We start from the raw sequence: 23,092 nt of genomic DNA on the forward strand, positions 1-23,092 counted from the left end.
CCTGCAGGCTTTTTTATACATACAACAAGCATGACTTGAGGATCGAGAAATAAACAGTTGCTACTGCTGACTTGCTTATTCCTGACCTGATATGTGCAGGTGGCCCCAGTGCCGCTGCATACTTGGGTAGTCGAGTTCATCTGTGTGCATTTCTGCATGTTTGCATGTGTTTGTTTATGTACACACTGGTGTATTTTAGTGTATTTTTGCTAAAGATAGGCGACAGGTTCACTAAAATGGCTGGCTGCCTGCACAGGTGCGTGGCCGCATTCACCTGCCAGCTACTTGTGGAGGTGGTGTCCTCGCTCATGACACATGGTGCTGACTCAGATGGATCAGCCTGCCTGCTCTGCCTGCCTCACTGTCTGTTTTATGCGTCCTCTATCCTCCCAGCCCGGCTAAAAGCAACTTCAGCTCAACTCGGAAATGCACAGGCTACTCCCTGAAATGCAATCCAGAGTAGTGCATGTTTTTGTCACCGCGGTGCTGTAGACTCTGTGTCCCTATGTTTATTCAGAAAATAATCATAGGGAGTAAAGGTAACTGGGTTAGATCTTAACATAGTCATGGCAAATGAGATTTTTGTGTTCTTAAAATAGGAAGACAAATACATCAAAAGACAAGCCCTGGTGGGAACGATCAACCTTTAATGTCATGTTTGATAACAGGCGTAACATAGACTTACTGTACACTCTCCTGCTTTGTTTTTACCCTTTTTCTCTTCTTCACAATGTGTCTTTTGTGCTTGCTGTTAATACTTACTTAATAGGCTTTACATGTTAGGTAGATATCATCTCCACTAAAACCTCTAACCACATTAATGACATTTAATTAGGGATAGAATCCCATGTAGTGGATGAGACGATGATTTAGCCCCTTTAATCCACGAAAAATTGTCCTACTGCAGCTGAGGGCCTCGACAGCGATCACTCCCATCCGTCACACCCAGGGATTACAGCAGGACAGACAGCGATGCACAGCAGAGACATCTTGCTGATTTGACTGAGCTGAGAGCAGAGATGCTGGCTGCTGCTGCAAGAACTGGAACAAAGTCTGGCAAGCTGTTGATGGGGATTTGATGCTGTTCAAGGGAAGACTACGGTTGGGATGAGGCCCTGCAATAACTTGCAGCTAAGGATTGGAAAGAGAAATAGGGGTCAGGGGGCATAAAGCAAGGGACTGTCCCTGGCACAGGAGTGAATCTAGGGGAGCTGTGATGAGGACCTGAGAGGCCAGGATAGGGCGAGAGCTGAGGGACAGGGACTTGGGCTGACAGGCAAGGCCAGGCCTTCAATTCCAAGGCCCTGTCCCCATGCACCAGGCTTCAGCCAAACAGCTAGGCAGGTGTCCAGCTGATCTCACACCCCCACAAGGGAGGAACTGCAGAGCACCAGTCACTGGAGCTGCACAAATTGAAGTGTCATCTCCAGAGTCAAGATGCTCACCAATTTTCTGCATGCGTTGGTGCAGAGTTGGGATTCAGCCAGTGGACAAATGGCTCCGGTTCCGCCTACAGTTTGGCTCAGCAAAGGAGTCTGTGCATGTGTGTGTGTGTGTGTGTGTGTGTGTGTGTGTGTGTGTGTGTGTGTGTGTGTGTGTGTGTGTGTGTGTTTGTGTGTGTGAGAGAGAGAGAGCGAGAGAGAGAGAGAGAGAGAGAGTAACTACATATGTATGGAGTGCTGCAGGTCCTCAGTCATTGTCCTTGAATGATGTTGTGTCTTTTGACTGCCCACAATGCGGCATAAAATAGCTTCTCGGGAGATTTTTAGAAAGAAAAAATACTAAGTCATGATAATTGCCAAGTAAATGTAGAAGAAGTTATATCACTTCAGTTATGAACATTTAAATGCAAAAGCTGGCAGAATATTTGTTGTGCCAGATTGTTTAGCCTCCAGAAACAAGTGGACCTGAACAGATATTTAACATTTATAAAAAGCAATCTTTGCCAAGACTCATGCTCTAATTGTGTGAAATATAAATCTTGAGAATATTATACAGATTTTGTCTGACATACCCCTAAGCAATAGGTCGTATCCTGTCATCTGCTGAACTCTGACCTAACACAAGTATGTGCCGATTACCCGGGGGCTGTGAGGGAATGTGTGGGAAAGCTGCATCGATCACCCTGAAAGACTGAAACATCACAAAAGAGAAAGAGGAAAGGCGGGGGAGAAGTCAAGCCAAAGTTAAATGAAAAATTGCTTACGTACACGTCTTGCGCGTGGTCTGGAACATTTATTATTCTGAGTCACACAGAGAGAAAAGGGGTGGAGGAGGATAGAAGAAGAGAAGAATCCATTTGGTAAAGTAGATGCAGATCGATGAGAGTGGAGGCAGGCAGGCCAGAGTGCAACAGAGGAGGGGTGTGCGTGTCGGTGAGTATCCGTGATGTGTCTGAACGCACGCGCATGTCTGTGCTTGCCTGGATGAGGCGTCCCAGATTACTTTTCCCTGATTGATCCGGCACAGCATCCGTCTGACCTGCAGGACGTTTCAGAACTCAGCAGATGTTGGTGGAGGTGGAGAAATGGCGAGAGAGAGAAAGAGAGAGAGAGAGAGAAGACCAGGAAGAAAGAGAGAGGAGAGAGAAAAATAAAAATCAATAGCGTAGAGAGCATTACAGGGAACTTGACTGACCGAGGAACTGAGGTAGTAAAGTCGTATTAATCTCTTTGTGTCTCAGTCAGTTTGATAGCAACCCCTAATCAGTTTCACTAATTCAAATCCAGTTTCACTTTTGGGGACTGACGAACAGTTTTAGTGCGAGTTTGGCGGTATCAGGTTATGGTAGCTTGAACGTGTATCAGACAATGAATAAAAATAAAGCGATAATTTTATCAAGCCAAGCCATTTTCTAAAACAAAACAAAAAAAAAGATGCGCAAGGCATAAGGAAGTCACAAATAATATCGGAAGCAAGATGGTGAGGCGAAGTCTAACAAGTCAGATGGTTGCATGCTGGCTCCATTTTGTAGCTGCCAGGGAGTGTGTCTATCAGCGGAGAGATCCTGCAGCATACTGTCTACTCTGCAGTCTCTACAGCCTCCATCTATCCTGGCCAAGTCAGGGTAAATTGATTGTCTAAGCACTGGAAGAGAAGGGGGGGAGGGAAGCCTGTGCCACGCCAGCGATATAAAGTGGTGGTTTTATGGGGTAAAAGCAGCCGAAGAGTGACGAAGGTGAAAAGGACAGGAATGGAAGAAACTCTAGTCATCTTAATTTTAGCTTCAAGCGGAAGTGAAATAGTGCTGTGGAGAAAGAGGGATTATCTGTGAGCAAAGTGTGGAAGAAAAGATTTCATTCATATCCAGTAAATCTCAAAGAAACTTGCGTGTGCCTTTTGGTTTTTTCCGACTGTTAGAGGAAGACAAATGTTTACTCCCCTTCCTCGCTGCAGGCGGATAAGGCTCGTCCTATTTGACTGCAGTACCCAGACACCATTGGCCAGGAGCCCAAGGAGACAGGAAGCACTTTCGTGGCATCAAATATTAATGGCGTTATAGAGTGTATTGATTATATAATAAGTTTTCCCAGCATCTGAGCACCGACTGAAATGTATTCCCTGAATAATTGAAAATGTATCCATGAGCGGTTTTTCATCTCAATGGTGAACCGATGTAATTGCATTGCACCCTTATTCCAGCGTTATTTGAGATTTTATCAGAGGACGCACGTGTGTGTGTTCATGTGATGAACGCAAGGACAGTGAGAATATGAAGAAGGATGAAACTGTGTGTGTGTGCCTTGTGTGTGTGTGTGTGTGTGTGTGTGTGTGTGTGCGCGTGTTACGCCTGAGACTGTGTTTGTTTTATCGAATGGTTGAGCATTGAATCTTGAGCTCTGAGCAGTGTTTTGAAAATGGGATGCAGAGACTTAAACGCACATCTGAGAAATGTAATATTCCTTTTGCCGACATTATGCTCTCTTCCACTATACGTTCGATGGTGAAATGGAGAATCATATGCATTTGCTTGCCGCTTCTTACATTTTTATCACCACTTTTTGTACATGCTACAATAACACTGCACTGTCTGCTTGCTGCGACACACCATTTCCCCTCCCGCACTGACACAGTGTGTAAAATGACGGCTTTGCAGAATGGGTGAAAAATGATTCTGATGTTTCACCTCTGCCTAACGCTTTTCTTTTTTCAGGGTATCTTATATTGTCCTTGTAGCTATATTGTCCTCTGCACTCTTGATGAGATGAATGTTAGTCCGCTTTAATTTATTTGGTGGCTGCAATCTGTAGTTCTCCCCAGGGGTGTAGCTATCCCTGGCACTGGCCACTCTTGGTCCTTTTAAATGGTTATAAATACACCTCCCTGACTCTGGCACACCTGCATGAGGTTGACCTAAGACAGCCCAATCGCCAGAATAAATGTTGTAAATTTCAGCAAACCATGGATATGCTGAAACCTTATATTTCTTTAAGTTGCAAGTTTCTTGTAACAACACTGCGCTTATGGTCTGATGAGGTTTAAGCACAAAACCACTTGGTTAGGGTGAGGAAAAGATAGGACGAGGTATCGAACTTTGGCCACTGACCGAATTGTCTTGATACTATTGAGTATCTTGTCAATCGATAACAAAATTCAATTTCAAAAGAACTGACCTCATCAAGGTCAGCGAGCCAGTAAGCATGCAGCATGCTTGTTGTGCCAAGATCTAATAGTGCTGGTGATTGGCTGTCTCGAGGCATGGCTCACCATGTGTGTAGGTAACATAATCTTTTGTTTCAAACAGATTTCCTTAAATTGGTATCACAAAAAGTTTCATTTAGGAACCTGTACCGAGGTATCTGTAGTTTTTTTTAATGATACCCAGCCCCAGGAGCAGATCAAGTTTTGGTTCTGTCGCCAAATTGTCAAGATGTCTCATCAAAATATTCTGTTATGTTGCCACAAACATAGCTGAGAAATGTCCCTGCATCTTGTTTCGAAGTATCCTGTGGTTTCTGGCATGGCAACACATGTTGAGAGTCTCCAACAGCCAAGATGTAAATGTGATATGTTGGCTAAATGCTGTTATGACATGCACAAATTTGAAGGTATTTGTGGTTTGTAGAAAAAATAAAATGCAAACATTTTATTCTGGCGACTGGGCTGCATAACACGGCTAAAAGCTTGAACATGAAGATGAATAAGTAATGCTTCTAACTAATTTCTTTTAGTTAGATTTACAAAATAGAAAGATTTTTTTTTTATATTTCACTCAACCATTATTCGACAGTAACACTTTGGCCCTCCTCAGACTAAAACAAAGGTGGCTCAACTTGATCATTTCTATTATAATCCCACCCAAAATATCTCATTCACCATTACCTGTCAGCGTGAAGAGACCATATCCCTTGTCCTCTTCTCTACCCTGACCTCTCTGCCCTTCTGTATCTTCTTTTTGCCTTTCAAGCTGACAGTTCACTCTCATTTAGACCGCCATTATGCATTCCTGCCTTAGTTTACAAGACACATTGACAACAGAACATGTACAGACTATCTCTCTCTCCTCCCCCACCTCTGTCTCTCCCTTTCTTTGAAGTATTGGAAGTGTCTTCCCCATTACTCAGCTCTTGCCTTTTCTTCTTCTTCCTCCTCCTCCTCCTCCTCCCATCTGATCCCTCACTCCCTCCCTTCATCTCTCTGAAGGAGTAAATGAAGGCAGAGGTCAGCCCTCCTCTCTTCCTCCTCTCCTGCTAAATTGGCTGCTCGTAGCATCCGTAGATAGCTGCAGGCATTTAAGCCTCCTGCTCTGGAGAGCTAGTGAACAGACTTCCTGCTCATTTGTGGCATTTCTGTCTCTTCAACCACAGGCTTGTTTACCCACAGAGAGCAAGAGGGAAACCCTCATTATAAACTCTGCCAAGGTCATTGCAGTCACCACACCAATCTGCTGGCTTGTACACACACACGCAGTTTTATTCAATCCATTCAAACGACTGAAACAACTGAAGAAATAATGTATTTTATATCTAAGCAATTCACTTTTCAGCATGAAGCAACATTTCTAGAAATTGAATTACATGGTCTTCCTTTTCTTTTAATCATCACTCCAATGTATTTCTCCCCAATGACAAATCACTCATCTCCACCAGTCACACCAACTGAAAACAAAACTCCTGAGCCACCTGTCTGTTTTAGTTTGACTGTAAAAAAGTGTAACTGTCTTTTTCCTAGCGAGCCGCCATCACCCCAAACCCCCTTTTCACTCCCCCAAATCCCACTGCAACCCCTAACCTTGTAAAGTGAGTGTATGATGTTGACGGTGGGCTGTGCGTCCCTCCCTCCCTGTGCTCGCTCCATAGGGGTCGACAGAGACACAGTGGCGTCAGGCAGAGCTCCCACAGCTCCAGGGCTGGGCAGAGAAGGGATTGCTGACACAGCCAAAGATGGTAAGGAGACTACTGCTGCCAAATAGATGGCCCCGCCATTTTACACACCCATGAAGTAATATGATCTGATATTGTACTGTGTTTACATAAATACACTGTGGTTGGTGATGCTGCTTACTGAGACAGTTGGAAGTGGAGCAGAGATTGACGGACAGGACAATAGACAAAGGGCACGAGGGAGGACCAGGAGGTTGCAAGGGTAGAGGACGCTGTACAGAGATGAGTGAAATATTCAGCTGCTGATGTGTACATCCATTTTGTGTATTTGAGGAAGCCGGGAAATATGGTGAAATGTGAAATGCTTCAATAAATATGCACATAATTACATTTTATTATTTACACTACATCTGTAAATAAAGTCAGTATTATCGGCTGATATATTGTACAGTATATGTTGTTGATATCTGCAGATAAGAAAACTCTTAAACACAGTGCAGAAAATGATGCTTGGGGTGATTTATAATTATTTCAGGTGATGTTCAACGTTCAGTTCTGCTTTTAAGATTACTAACTGCATTTGAGGGATAACTGCAACAAAAATGTGTTGCTATCGGCCGAAAATATCTTTATTGGAATTTTTTACTCCTTGGTATTATTATTGACATCACCCCTAAAAGCTCCCGGTCAGGCTATAGTTACAAATCACTTGTGCATTTTAGCCTTCATTGCCTATCACAATCATCCAATTATCTTAACCCTGCCCAAAGTGATATCTTCAGATTGCTTCTTTTTTCCAACAACAGCCTAAAACCCAGACTATTCATTTTAGCTTGAAAATAAGTGAAAATATAGATTATCAAAATAGTTATTGATTCATTTTCCTTCATTAACTCACGCAAATCTGCAAATGTGAGCATTTCGGATGGACCTCTGTTTCCTTGCACACACACGACTGACTCACGTTTTTGCAACGATAACTTGTATTTCTTTTTCCTCCTCCTCCTTTACTTAGCACTGGAGCACTCTTTAGATACGAATTTGTCCTTAGCGTGCACTTACCTGTAGAGCAACCATAGCTTCAACACTGTTTAAGTCACATTGATTTACTATTATTAAGCCATTTTTAACAATGGCCACCAGTTATCTCTCAACTTCTAACAGTAAGCATTTATTCTCAATTCTATCCGACACCATTGCACACATTTGTTTTCCAACATTGTCTACAAGTATTGCTTTAAGCTAGAAGCTCAGTGTTGGCCCTGCCTCCTAGATCAGAAGAGTAGAATTAAAACTTGCGAGGAAAAGAAGCTGCATCTTGAGGCTGAGAGCTTGAGAGGACTGTGAGTTGTACTAAGTCAACAGGACATGCAGTGAGTTCTGTCCACAGCACTAGGCTCCACAGTGGGAGAGCAGGGGCAGCCAGAGTGTTCACAACCAACAAGAAGTGGACTGCTGAGCAGCACAAATGCTGGTGGGCAGGGACAAGGAGAGGAATATAATTGGCCACTGGGACTCGGCAGGTCCCTGTTAATTAGAGGCAGCCATTTTGGTGTAAAAACTCCTCAGAAAGCGTCCCATGGAGTTGAAAGTCTTTCTGACAGAATGGAGCCCAGCAGGGAATGTAAACAGATTTAATAAGGCCCGCTCCAATCAACACTGTTATGGCTAGATACTATTCTGTCCTTACTCACCGCTCCCCCCCCCCCCCCCCCAAACCCGCCCGTCTTGCTCGGTCTGTCTCTGTATCTCTGTTGTGGTAGAATGGTGAGTGAGTAGGAAAGGATACTGTCAAAAGAACAATTTGCATGCAGCTCTCATCTTGAGAGCTTTTAGACATCTCCCTGTCTGTTTGTTTTCTGCTGTGGGCTCGGGCCATTGTTCTCTCTCTCTCTCTCTCTCTCTCTCTCTCTCTCTCTCTCTCTCTCTCTCTCTCTCTCTCTCTCTCTCTCTCTCTGTATGTGTGTTTGTGTGTGTGCTCTTTCACTCACTGCAGAGTGTGAATGCATAGAAGTGTGTGTGCATGCGAATGTGTGTGTTTGGAGAATGAGCGGATGGAAACAGATTCAAGACTGACATTTTGTTGGTGCTGCTTCTAAACACTGAGACAGAGGAAAAGGGGAGCACTTAATTATATGAAATACAGGCTTTCTTTAAAGGTCTTCCTACAGTCAGAGAAAAGACACATATAAGCCTCTGTATGTTACTCCATTATATCATTATATAGTTAATATATAAAGATGCTCAGCATTTGACTTTTCCTAGTCATCCTTTTTAAACTGTTTTAAACCCTCTTAAAATTAACGCTTCTTAGAAAATAACAATGGTTACCTTTCTGCATAGATACAGTATTTTATTGAATATTATGTTGATATTAGTATGAATATATTGGTGGTATTTGTTCAGTAACCAAGTAGTTCTTTGTTTGCCTGCTGTTTCATTTATCAATATCTCTGTTCACCACTACACGGAGATAGAGTAGATAAAAGTAAAGTGATTAAAGCCGAGAAGTGCACGCATTGTAAAAGGCTAAAACGGTTTTGAAAACTATTTCTGTACAAACTGGGAAATTTTTAAATTCCACTTTGAGCTATATTATTAGAACACAGGTCCAGTCCTCTGATAATCCAAAAATAGAGCGAAGTACGACTCGTCCCTCGCTCCTCCCTTGCTAAAACCAGCCCCGCTTCCAAGTGCAGCCTGTCTGCGTGTACTTAAGAATGGTTAAAAATAGACCAAGAGCCAAACGGCTGAACAGGGGAGATGGAGAGATCTGAGTGATGGCTTTAAAAATTTGATTGAATCAGATTAAAGAATATTTGCATCTTAATTTGGATTTCAGCGTGTAAGGTCATTAGCGTGCTTGTGCCGCAGTCTGAAGGAAACGTGTGAGTTTGTGCTCCGACTGGACATGGACTGGCCTGTATAGAGGGCTTTGCCATAGTTTACTATGGTCCTTTTATGCAGAATCAGAATCACTATTGGTACTAGCAGTAAGATGACACAATACACACACGTACAGTCTGAAACAGAGACCATCATTATTGTAAAGGTGACACAGAAAATTAAAAACAAAGCCAACAAGCAGTCTGTCAGCAGCCAGTTTACAGTATCTTGCTCAAGAGAGAACAATGCTCACTATACCTTTCTGACAGTGCATCCATCTTTTTCTTTCTGTCTCATCTTTCCACCATTTACTGATTTAATTGTTAGTTGTCTCTACACTTTCTTTAGCAAAACTCCGACACTCCCCTCACACTCACACATATAGGCAACAAAAGCCATTAATTTCGATCAAACAAATGTTTTTTATGCAAATGCATGAATAATTTGACTTCACACATTGCTTTCGATAGAGAATAATGTTCACTCAGAATAAGCATTTTTGTTAAATGTGTCAGAGTGCTCCTGTAGAAAAAAGCAAAGTGCGACCAACCTCCCTCCTCCTCCGACTTTTGACTCCCTCTCACCTTTTTTCTCAGTTTTTTTATTCTCACACTTACACCCAAGTCACAGTTCCTGTTTGAACACTTTTATTGTGAGATGCTCTACAAAAACAAAACAGAAATGAAAATGCAAACTTCTCTCTGTCACAGCCGCAGCATCAGCAGTCAGTAAGCAGCCCCAGGGGCTGTCCTCATTGCTGACCAGTCAGAGCTGCCCCGTACAGTCCTATATCCTCTCTGTGTCCAATGTTTGGTGTATTTCTCAATGTTTACACATGTGTATTGTGTACAGTGTGTTCACTATATGTCTACTTTGTTATTTCATATTGGAGTTCACTAACATTTTGATTAAATGTTAATTCATCATAATAATGACACCATGAAACAAGAGGCAATTTGTTTTTTCACCATTTGGATAATTCGGGGTAAATATAACCTGTCACCCCTAAAAACTGCTATTCAACCATTTATTCACACTGCCTCAAAACATGAAAATCAATAAGTATTTCATAAATATCTGAAAAATCAGGGTGCTTCATCACATTGTTGCAAAATCCTGGAAATACAGAATCGCTGTAAAGCATCCTGTTCACTGATTTGGAACACTATCTGAAATAACTAATCTAAATCTGTCAAAAACCTCACTTGGTTTGCTAAATACTCTCCTCTTATAATGTATTATATTGTTACAGATACATTGTGAAATGTCTTTGTTCTATTCTGCAACTATAACATCTGAATCCTTACAAAGATTAATTGGATTAACTAAGTAGTAGATTAAGAAGTAGATTTGACTTAATGCAACAAAAGTCATGTTTTTTAGGCAATATATTTAGAAAATAACCACTTTGACTTTATGTTGTGTCTGCCGTGCTTCATATTCATTGTTCTAAACTGCTGAATACAGCACGGAAGCCTTTGCTAATTAATGCTATCTCTCTTCTTCTTCATCCTTCCTCCTCTGCTTGCCTCTCCTTCTCTCCTCTTCCTCCTCCTCCTCCTCTTCTTTGCCCTGCTCTAGATTATCAGTAACATGGAGGCTCCAGTGACAAATGGCCCCAGTGGAGGAGGCACCACAGCCAACGGGCCGACCACCAACAGCCGTGGCTGCCCCTCGCCCATGCAGACTGGCCCAACAAATGACGACAGCAAGACCAACCTCATTGTCAACTACCTGCCCCAGAACATGACCCAGGAGGAGTTCCGCAGCCTGTTTGGCAGCATCGGAGAGATCGAGTCCTGCAAGCTGGTTCGCGATAAGATCACAGGTACAGAAAGGAGACTGTTGGATGCTCTGCTGGGATATTGCTGCATTTTTAACACAAAAAAATCTTTTCATGATCTAAGGAAATAATCTTCTTAGCCTTGATATCAATTGAGGTGTGTCCAGTGAGTTTTAAAAAGGGAAGAAGTTTTCCTTTTCAAATCCCCCCTATCTAAATGTTGTTTCATTGGCCTTATGATACATTCTCTTGTAGAAGTAATAAAAGTGATGATTTGGTGGTACAGAAGGGAAAAGTAAAAAGTAAAGTGAAAAGGGAAAAGCACAAGGTGAGTTGTGACTGCACTGAGCTCCCTCGGATCTTGAAAGGATTTTGATGCTTGCTTTCTATTATGACTGTATACACTGGGCTGATCGGACTTTAAGACTGGACTTCCTGTTCGCAAAAGCATCCTTTTTTAACAGTACAATACTGTAGCAGTTGTAAATTCTTGACATATCACCTACTTCAAAATAGTTGGTAATCCTTATCCTAGTATAATTTTTTTTTTTCACCTGTCAAAATCATTTGCAGGCGAGCTGTTTAGCGACAAATATACATAGCCTTTGTTCTTTTTTCAATTAAGTACATCTCAGACAGGATTTGCAAACGTACACATTCTGCTTTATTTATGTTTTTCACACTGTCCCAATTTTTGGAACCAGGATTATTTTTTGCATTTATAGACTAATGACAGAAAATGATAAGAATTATGGGTGTGACAAATAGACATGACGGCTCTAAATTAGGTTTTGACAAGAATGAAATATGACGCGAATAGGTCACACTATATATATATATTTATATACACACACACACACACACACACACACACACACACACACACACAAACACACACACTAGGCTTGCCGTGGTAGTCTCTGTAAATAGTGTTACACCGTCTTCTGGCCTTGACCCTGATTATCTTATTTGTTTACTGCCACCACAGTCATTAGCAGGAGTCACATATCACTTCTAACATGACAAGACTGGAGAGTTTGCCAACAAGATGATGGCAGAGGATGTTTTGTCAAAGCAAAAAGTGAGTGATCTGCTATGTAATATTTTGGGTTCAAACCCTATGCAAATAGAAATCTGATAACTTTGATGAGGGAAAATGAGTTAGTTACCTTGCTGAGAAGATGAGGTGTGCAGTCTGAGTCCTGCAGCTCACCATCTAACAGCTCCTTGTTCCATCCCTCCCACAGACTGTATGAAACTACTCCTTGACCCACTGTCAAAAAATGCTGAATAACTGTTTTTTTGCCCTGTAGACGAAGAGCGATAGGTCTTAAACTCACTGAACAAATTAGTGACTAATTATCCAGTGACTAGAATAAAAAAATTCTACTAGTGTTTCACCAGTGAAATGATTTTAATGTGATGCTGCAGCAGTAGGAAAATGCTCAGTTTGCATTAGCAATGAATTAATACGACTCCAAAGACAGTGAGCATCCTTTACTGTAAAAAGTTTGGTGTAAATGGTTACGCCGGTTTTGTCACAAGTTTTTTTAACCAGTGGGAAAATGTCATCACCGCGGTAACCCTAGTGTACACAAGCCCGCAGTCCGACATCATTCCAGACAATTCAAGTGTTTAAGAGGAGTCATTGTATGCGCTGTCTTCCAGAGGAAGAAATCCATCTCTGCCCTCTGGGTGTGTGTTCAAGCGCTGTGACTCAGCAATGCAGCAAAGTGCCACATGTTCTCCAGAGGTGTTTAAATTAAGCAGCACTTTGCGGTGCTAATCATGGCTGTAATCTGGGCGTAGTGGCTGTGTGGGTGGCCATACAGCAGATGGATCAAGGGGAGTAGAGGGTGGGTGGGTGGTGGGGCAGCTCTGTGATAATGCTCCATAATGGCTTTCATTTTAGATCCTACTTACTGACACTCTTCTCCTGATAATCTCATTAAAGAGCATCAGGCAGGCAGATCACTGAGCCATTCTGAGATAGCATGGCAAGGCAAGGAGAGTAAACACACGAATACAAAGATATAGGTTGAATTCCAGAATTGTGTTTGCTGTGATAGATTAAGTACAATCGAGAGGCCAAAAGGGATGACCATCTTGACTGCAAACTAGTGATGGCCACTAGCCCAGCCGTCCATCCCTGCCTCCGTCTGTTCTTTGAAGCATAGCTCTACAGCTCCTCTTTAGGACCATCTTCCTCGTCCTCTGTAATGGGCCACAAAATGGAGCCTGAGAGTCAGATACACCAGGATAATGGAGGATGGCGTGAACAAAAATAACACTGGGATACCACATGCTATCATCATCATCGCCATCACGATGTTCTCTCTCAGCCCGATTTTCCCCTCAAGTGCAGCAGCGTGGAACCAAGCTAACAGCAGATATTTGGAGAGAGTTTTAAAAAAAAAAAAAAAAAAAAAAACAGAAACGAACAGAATTGCTGTAAACCTGCTCGGGCCCCTAAACAGGGGGAAAGTGAGAGAGGTAGAAATGTTTGTTCGCTCACTTCTAAACCATTTAGGGCACTTCTCTGCTCTGCACTACAAGGTCTCTCTGATGACTTAGCATCAACGCAAAAAAAAAAAGTTATAAATAAATCCTGCCCTCCCTCCCATCTCCCCCTGTGGCGTATGCCTGTTTTGCTATCCCATGGGTGCAATTTCCTCGTGCAAACTTTTAGGCTAACAAAGCACAGATCCCTTCTTCCAGCAGGGAATGCCAAGAGGCTTTATACTCTCTTACAGTCATCCAAATCATTAACAGACTAAGCCAGGTTTGCAAGAGAGAGGGGTAGAGGCAAGGATGGTGGGAAGTAAAGAGTGCACCTTATTTTGAGACTGAGATATACACCTGCACTCTCTCGTTCGTCATAAGCATCTACGCGTGGTTTGCGAGAAAGACATTTTTATGAAGATCGAGTGAGGATATTTTTTACTACGTTAAAATTTCAGAATGAATCTTTAAAATTTCTTGAGGAAAGATAGAGTGTGCTGTAGCTATATATTTATAATTCATATTGATGGGAATATTAATGCCTTCATATTCCATTATGCAGTGTGAAAAGCATGACGAGTATCAAGCAAAGTTTTAGATTTTAAATAAATTCACTGACAGAAATTTGAAGTGAATTTTTAAAACATGTACTAGAATAATTGTTTCAATATTTTATCGTTACAAGGTCGAAGTATTTACGGATTCAAGCAGTCTTTCGGTGGGCACGCTACGAGTAAGGATTTTTGCGTTGCGTGGTACTTTTGTGACGGCCTTACCGTTTTCAAATGCGCTCATTTTTACAAGCAACTGTTCTCTCATCTCATAATATGTTTCCCATCATTTGCTGACAAGGTGTGAGCACACGGGCCTCTCAAAGGTAGGAGAGACAGACAGGTCCTCAGCGTCCTCTCTGCTTCCTGTGGGCTCGCTCTTGTCAGCTCCAATGATGCCAGCGTGGCGTGAGGCTCGGGCGGGCGCGGGCACGCGTAGACACTCAAGCTCCGTCTGTCACCCTGACTGACTTCAGCTGGTAGAAGAGCCACCTCTGGGTGTCTTTCTTGCTCCCCACACGCCTGTCTGCTTGCCTACCTTCCTGCCTGCCTGCTTGCACAACTACCTCTGCCTGGTGCTCTCATAACACGGCAGGGACATGCAGGTTAATCTTTTATTTAAGGCTAGCTTACACGCACCTTGCTGCAGCCCACACACCCTTGCACATAAGCTCTGAGCTTCCACCTGTGAATTTCCTGTCTGCCTGTGCATTCTTAAAGAGATGATATCTCTGGGCGTTTTGTTGTTTGAATTAAGTGTGTATACTGTAGTAGCTTCAATGATTACTTTGTCATCTAGAGAATGTTACGTACACAAACGACAAGGGCATTGTGGCTTTGAGACACGTCGCACTTACAGAACTCACTGCTCATTTTTCTGTTGGTCGCTAAAGGAAGGGAAACCTCTGTTTAAGCTGAAAATTGCCAGTGTGCAAGCTTGTCTTGAGCAACGGTGGAAGCAGCCACTCCTCTTTGAGACCTCCCCTTATGGAGAGCAAGGGAAAATTAATGTGGGCTTTGCAACGTACTGAATCAGCACCCACAGACATCTACACATACCCAAACGCACGCACGCACCGAAAAGGAATTGACGGATCCTTGTCAGTAAGTCATTTTTCGGGATAATTCTTCTGCATCAGCTGCATTTCTGCTTGGGAAATGAATGCATTTGTTTTCATAATGACATGGAGGAAAAGAAAATGGCTTTTCATGCTGGAACAAGAATTGATTGCGTTGAGGAGGAGGTTGAGGGGATTATGTGTTTTTATGGACAACCATTTTTTGGATTCTCATGCGGCGCCAATAGCACATGCAGTACAGTCACAGCGGCTTAAAGCTCAGCTTGCTTGTTGAATAAACAGTTCACAAAATTTACCATCTGCTGTGTCTGCCCTGCTCTGGTTGCCTCAGGTAGTTGCAGAATTAGCTTACTGCCAGCTATCACCAGCACTTTACTCACCTTGTAATAATGAAAACGGCATTTTTTCCTTTTGTGCAGATGAAATGAAATGCTGTTAAGACGTCATCCCAAAGTAACCTGACTAAAGCCTTTTGTGCGCACTACTCTAGTCACCTTCCATGTGTTGGTTTTATACATGGAATCTGGGGAGCTGACACAAATCATAGTGACAATGTAGCAAGCCAAGCAGATGTTGGCTATGAAAAATAGATGGACTGTGATGTCAGCTGTGGAGTAGTTCAAGCCAGAGCACCTCTGACAGACAGCAGCTTCAGTAGCATGTGAAAGCCCGCTGCGAACCCAATTCTTACATAAGGACAGGTACACCTTATTTATATACTGGAGGTGCAAAAAACATCTCAGGTTTTCTGAATTTGCTGTGCTTTGCATGCACAAGTCTGTAGCTCAAGCGGCGCACATCCATTAGTTTCATAGTTGTTCCATTTCTGTTATGGAACATCAAGTGCACCCACAAATATTGCAAACATAAAATATGCATCTTGCCCTGATCTGTAAGGACAGACGGGTGGAGCTTAGCTCCTGCACAAGGACTGTCAGTCTTAATGCAGAACAGATCAAATATTCACCATATAAACCTCAGTTTACCCACAGCTCTTTGTTGCTACTGAAATATACATTGACAACACACTCAGGGGCAAAGCTCATTCTCTTTGTATTTCATATTGCAAGCCAAGCTGTTTTTCACATCATTACGAGGGTGATGGGAACAAAACTCTCCATTATTTCTATGTTTGACTGTATGATGAGACCCATTTACTGTTTCCCTCAAAAAGTGGCCACTGACTTTATGTAATTAATTTGCAGAGAGTATCCCTTCTTTAAAGCAGGCTTATGTTAGAGTCATGATTATATTGTATATTTGGTCATATTTTAGGAGGAAGCCTCCTTGTTCTGCTTCTCTTTGTCCCATTAAAATTTCATTACTGCATTACAGTGTAAACACAAACTTCTTGTATTAGTTTTTGAATTTAAAGCCCACTAACATGTCATGGGACAAACTTTTTCGGGGGAAATATTTGAAGCGTCAACATCATGGTGCTTCAAGTGGAGCTACTGCCATCTTTAGGCACTTTACAATGCCTTTTTAAATCCTTACTGATATCATGCCAGGAAGATTGAGGGCAGTGTTTATATCTCACATACAGGCTGCATTTATTTGAACCTGAGTTGGGCTGATGGCTGAAGATAGCGTGAACAAAGCTGACAGGGAAAGAGATGAAAAAAGGATTTGACATCTCCAAAGCCAGGTATTAAGAGAGCTGCCAGGCTCAGAAGTGCAGACACAAGCAGTCAGACACACATTAAAGTTTCAGAGTCTCAGGTCCAGAGAATGTCCTGTCTCTCTCCTCTTAGCACCCCCCCCATCTCCTCCTCCTCCTCCTCCTCCTCCTCCTCCTCCTCCTCCTCCTCCTCTTCCTCCTCTTCCTCCTCCTCCTCCCTCTGCTTAGGACCCAGAGTTGGATGTCCTTAGAGCTTGCTTGTCTGCACTGTTCCAGGAGGAACCTCCTGTGACCCTCACTTCCGACTGCCTCTGTCCCTTCTCATTCCACTCTGAGTGCCCTTTACATGGAACACAGAGGTTGTGACTGTCCCCTGTGTCGGCCTCAGATCCAGAAGCCGAATACGCCTCAGGCCTGGTACCCCACCCTCCAACCCTCCACTCTTGAGTGCGCTGTACCTGGGCAGGACAGAACCAGACAGTCCCTCTGTCCCCAGCACGTGTGCTGCAGGGCTCGTGGTGGACGGCTAAAGGGTTGTGGGCCTGCTCGCTCTGTGCCGAGTTCAAGCAGGTGCAGCAGAGTAGGCTCCGCAACCCTGACGTAACAGGGTTATCCAAGACATAAAGGGGCTTCTCCGTCTGTCAGCTTGCCTTCTATTTCTCAGTTGCACAGCCAGCCAACCAGCCCACACACTGCAGGCTGCAGTCCACTGGCCCTAAGGCTCAGGGAGCCACCACGAGGGGGTGGTTTACTTGCGTGTGTGTGTTTCGTCCCTGAGCCTCTACGTGGGCAAGTGGTGTCTATGCGTGTGTGTTGGTGGTAGCAGGGCCTTGGGAGCTGAGAGTGGGAGCCTCCTGACTGCAACAGTGGCTGCTACCTTGGCAACCCAGGAGGAAAAGATGTGTTGAATGAGTGAGTGGGAGAGGGATCTACAGTAGATGCATGTGTGCGGGGGACGTGGCTCTGTTTATGAATTTAGTTATTTAAACGGACTGAATACATGCCACCACATGATATGCTCTAACTGTACTGTTAGTATCTGAGCCACCACAGTCTTTTGTTCTCTTTGCATTTGTCTTTTTGCAAACTCACCTAACTCCCTCTCCACTGTGGAGTTGACCCTCGTTGAGGTAAGTGGAGGATTTTCTGACATGAAGCTGGTGACAGGGCACCTTTTCAAATGTTGGGGAGCAATGGCCCATCAAAAAATAGCACTACCTCAAGTTGCTGCAGCAGCAAGGGGCAAAACGTCAGAGGACAGGAGAGGATGGAAGAAGTGACACATTTATTCTGACAATGTGAAATGCTGCTTTTTTAAAAAATGTCGTTAAATTCAAGACTGACTGGGCGGATTTGCCTGTATCTGGGGAGAAGGGACTGGACCTCTCAAGGTGCGTTAGCATCACTGGCTTGGAGCTTTGATCCCTGCAAGCTAAGTTGCACCACCTGACCCTGTCTGGAGCTTTCACCCATGACTTCTGAATGACAGGCAGACACCACTGCTGCTAGGGTGTGAGAACAATTAGAGATGTTTTTTGATAGCCTTTAAAATGTTTCTTCACTCAGATGCAAATTTTCATTCTGTTTTGTTGCTTAAAATTCATGCAGAGCTTTTTGCCATTTGTTGGACAGCGTGTACTACACAGTGTTCTTATTTCATGGAAATGAAATTATAAAATTAAAAAAACACACTGGAATAGAGAACAAGTGAGTAGAATTTGAACAAGTTGCCAGAATGCCTCTACTCTTAATCTGTTTTGACAACATAGTGTCAGCGGTTAAGTAACTTTTTGGAGAATTTAAACTGACTTATTCGAGCTCTGCTCAGAGAATGATATTAAGAACAATACATTCCAGGAGGGTACATTTTAAAAAAATAAAAAATCAAAAAAGAGGGCTCTTGCAGCTATGTCTTTCATTTGGTAGCGACCACTCTTGATCAAAGAGTCTATAGTGTGTTGTGTGAGCCTTGCCTGATGATAGCAGGAGATGAAGCTGCTTTCATGTTTGCAGTACAGGGCTCTTAGTCACATAATACAACAAAAAGGCACAAAATAATGACAGGCAATATGCAACTGGAGTGTTACTGCGTGTACCTGACAGCCTATGATTGAGCGCGCGAGTGTGATACACACACACACACACACACACACACACACACATATATATATATATATATATATATATATATATATGTATGTATATATATATATATATATATGTATGTATATATATATATATATATATATATATGTATATGTATATATATATATGTATATTTAATTTGACCATATGCCTGTAAATTCAGTGTTGCCTTGCATTCATCATTTGCTTTTGTGCTTATTTATATACCCCTCATCATTTTGCATCGGTATGTTGTGTGAATTTTCATTATGTGGTGTGCATGTCCGTGTATGTGTCGCCACATAGGGGGATAGGAAAGGTGAAATTACACGGTGGGGCCAGCAGGCAGGGCACCCACTCGAAGTACACTAATTTTCTCATCTAACACATTGGGCAACCTGCTGCTCCTCAGGAAACAAATAATGGCTTAGTCATAACACCTCGCTAACATGCCAAAGAGCTTCTCACTAGAAATAGCAGTGATTTTTACCACTGAAAAACATGCCCACCTCCCTATACAATTTATGTCAGATTGTAAAATGGTCTGCCAGAAGAGTGGGGGCTCGTCCAAATTAGACCCTACCTCCTCACTCCCACACCCAGTGTGGTTAGAGAGGTTAGTGAAAGCAGATGTGGCACTATACAATACAGTAAAGTGCTGGAGTGTAACATAAAAACCTATATAATGTATAATGACATCTTTTGCACATACACACACTGTTGATATCATTAACAACCTCTAGATTCTTAGATTTATATACTTCACATGGGGACATTCTTTATTAGGAGACCTCTGCCATCATTAAATTTACATAATTTTTATTAAGAAGCCCTCTTTCATTGCTGCCGAGCATTTTCTCGCGTCGTTACAACTGTTGTAGAATTTGCACAACTGGCACTGTAAGCAGCTGACGAATCAGAGGCAAATGAATATCTAACCTCATTAAAAGGCCATTATGAAGAGCAATGCATCATTTGGGTTCTTGGTTTTAATTGACAATTAAAATATATAAGTTAATGTATCCATTAAGGTAATTGATCAGCACAAGGCTGATTTTTCTGTTAGCTACAACCCCATTAGAGGCTATTTATCATGCATTTTTAATAGCTTCTCTATATTGCCTGTGATGCAGCACTTTTCCCAAGTTATTTTTCTGTAATTATGAAATACAGAAAGAAAGTCTCTGTCTATAAAAATCTGTCAGGGCTCTTCTGACTGCATTTTTAAAGGATTGACTCTGTGACATAAAGTTCAGAGGGATGGTGCACTTACTTTTGAAAACATGCTTTTGTAAAAAAGTCTTAAGCAGTAGTAAAGCAACTGTAACACTCTAGAATTAAATATTTTATTGAAAAACAGTCAGACATTTTAATCTCCCTGTAATTCTTCATTATCAATAGTATTTAAACATTTTTTGGGGATACAGCGAAAAGCCCAGCCTTCAGCCTCGGGGTAATGCTTTGGAATTCGGAATGACTGAAAATACCCCCTTGTCTGTATTCAGAATACATGACAATAACAATGAATAATGAAATCATATGTCTTCCACTACCCACTCTTCAAGAACATCCTAACACAAGCTTTAAATCTGTGACTAGAGTTTGCCATTGACTTTAGTGCTATCATGTCTTGCTTAGTCGTTACTTTATGGTGATACATTTTGTCTGGCAGCCCAAGCTGGCCTCATCCTTGCATTATAATAAGACACCATGCTAGGTTAAATGATGCTGAGCCATTCTAAACTGCGTCTAAACTGTGCTTAACTGCGGTGTGTTGAGCCGGAACAGAGCCGGGCACTGTGTGATGGTGTGATCCAAATACAGGCAGCATGCAGGGCTGATCCTGCTGGGGAGTATTGAGGTGAACAGGGCAGGTGTTGTGACAGGCTGAAGCCAACCACACTGCCTGCCTGCTGCCTCTGCCTGCATATTGTAGGTTACAGACGTAGAGCGGCTTACAGTAGCCCCCTCGCCTGTATGAATGCCTTTGCATATGTAAGAGAAAGGATGGAAATAGACACCGATCTTCATCTTTTCAGTATTGACATTCACTATACCGTTTAGGAACTACAATACACCGCTTCACACAAACGGACACTCATGCATTCACTGTTCAGCTGCCAGCCACTCTACCCCATGAGTCCTGCTGCGAGGACATACTTTACTGCTTGTGTTTGTTTCTGCGTGCATGTTTACTTGCATTTGTGTGTGCACATGTGTGTACATTTGCGCGGTACGTTGGTGTTGCGTCTCCCACCCATCCGCGCAGATTACAGGCAGTCTGCCGTTGGCTCCCTGCTGTTAGCTGCTCACTAGCAGGCTGGAATTTGTTGGTGGAATCCCCTCCTGGAGCTTTCCTGATGCTGCAGGCAGATGTCTCCCTCCATCTCCCCCGCATCTCCCTACTCACCTGGGGACTGATGCCAGCCAGTGAGCTTCGCTCCTACCCTCTCCCCCCCAGCCCTGGAGGCACTCAGCCTTGCCAAAGTGGGAGTAAGGAAGAGCGCGTGGGTGGGCAGATGTGCCGATGCCAGCTTAAGCTAAATTCATACAACATACTCAAACTTACATAAAAACATTTGATTTACATTGAGCTGAATGCTACATTCATCGGGCCTGTAATCAAAGAAAATATATTATGTTTGTTACAAGACTATAATCCATTGCTGACTCATGTATATGCCCACCGACACACACCCACATACACACATAAAGGCACTCAACCTACAGTGATGCTGCCCTCCGTCACATGGCGTCTGTGGCTGCCAGTTTGGCCCCATTTGCCTGCCTGGACTACTCCACGAGTGCTAAGAGTCTCTGTACCATTAAGCACCAGCCAGCCCATCTCGATTGCCCTGCATGAGTGCTCTTCGCCAGCACACTTCATTTTCGGCTAACCTCCTGGTATCTGTGCTTGTCGAACCTCACATTTCTTGTTGAAGATGAAGGGGTGGGGTGAGGAAGGTGATAGGAAAGTGGGAGGCGAGGGTGGGAGAGACAGTGAATGCAGGAGTGGAGCGTTACAAGCAGCCGGCTCTCAGCTGTTGCACCCATCTGGAATTTAAAGTGGGAGTGTAAATTGAATACATGCACCTATGACCAGAAACTGCTATTAAACTTATTTTAGGAAAAGATTCTAGATATTCTGTACACCGCTTGGTAAGTTAACATCCGTTATACAGCCCATTTCGGTTTGCTGGCAAGCTTAAATCTGAATGTATGTTTTATTTCATCTCAGTCTGTATCGCTGTTGCTACATGTTCTCTTTCTCTTCATTATTATCGGTCTCTTCTGTATGTACACTGTTTAATAAAGAAGCGAACCCACAAAGAAGGATTTTGTGAGTTATATTTAAACTGGCAATCTTAACACCTGATGTCAGCAGAGAGTCAGAGAGGAGGAGGCGGAGAGGGAGGAGAGGACGGTTAGTTATAAATAGCAGTAGTCTCTTCTGGATGGCAGGTTTTTAATTAACAATGGAGAGCGTCTGATAATCCACAGTTAATCCAGAGGAGGAGAGGGAGGAGAGGAGAGAAGAAGAGAAAATCATCAGCTGTTTGATGTTAGGACTACAAGTCCCTCCTGGCCCTTCCACTGCTCGCTGCTGAGCTGTTCTGCGCTGTGATATCCATAGCCCAAATGTATTTATTTTGTGAAACAGCCATGCTCCATATTTTGTGATTCACTTTGTCTCTGACTAACCGCTGTCTGTTCCCATTAGCGTGAATATGTGCACGCTGCTCCTCTTAAACTGACTGGGATTCTTTGTGCTTGTGTGTGGTGTTAGTGGATCCGGGCTGTTTGTGGAAAACTAGCCGACTGAAGGCCTTGTTGGCTGGAGGCGTCCTCTTAAAGTCCTACGCCTGTTGAAAAGCTTGATCTGTCGGGGAAACACTGGGAGATGTCAGGCCTGCTTCACACTCAAAGGGAGTCTGCTATCTAAGACACTTTGAGCTTAGAGGGAAATGGGGGTGGTATGTTTTTTTTCTGCTTTTCGCACGGCTGCAAAGACAGTAACAAATATGTTGTTTATATTCACTGTGATACTTTTATTTGCCAGGGCATTTAAGGGCGAATTTGAGCATGATTCATGACATATTCGAGGCATTTAGTTATAGACACCTCTGTGTTCAACAACGTAAATTAAATGTATCAGTAGAATAAGTTCCCTTAAGGTCAGAGATCATCAATATAACAAGCAACCTGTAATGAAGAGTGCAAGG

General features: G+C 42.9%; 1 protein-coding gene across 15 annotated transcripts in view; it reads left to right on the forward strand.

Annotated features, from left to right (window-relative positions):
- elavl4 (ELAV like neuron-specific RNA binding protein 4) overlaps positions 1-23,092 on the forward strand; it is an 84,549-nt gene that overhangs the window by 31,131 nt on the left and 30,326 nt on the right. For 13 of the 15 annotated variants that reach the window (XM_037115629.1, XM_037115636.1, XM_037115630.1 and 10 more), the window contains 2 exons: positions 6,300-6,386; positions 10,791-11,037. In XM_037115629.1, coding sequence (XP_036971524.1) covers positions 6,300-6,386; positions 10,791-11,037 — 334 coding nt within the window. Of the gene's footprint in view, positions 1-2,280; positions 2,376-6,299; positions 6,387-10,790; positions 11,038-23,092 lie in introns of those variants that run through there. The other 2 variants (XM_037115633.1, XM_037115628.1) reach the window with 2 other exon arrangements.

This window comes from Acanthopagrus latus, chromosome 11 (assembly GCF_904848185.1).
Source record: "Acanthopagrus latus isolate v.2019 chromosome 11, fAcaLat1.1, whole genome shotgun sequence".
In the NCBI taxonomy this organism is placed as follows: Eukaryota; Metazoa; Chordata; class Actinopteri; order Spariformes; family Sparidae; genus Acanthopagrus; species Acanthopagrus latus.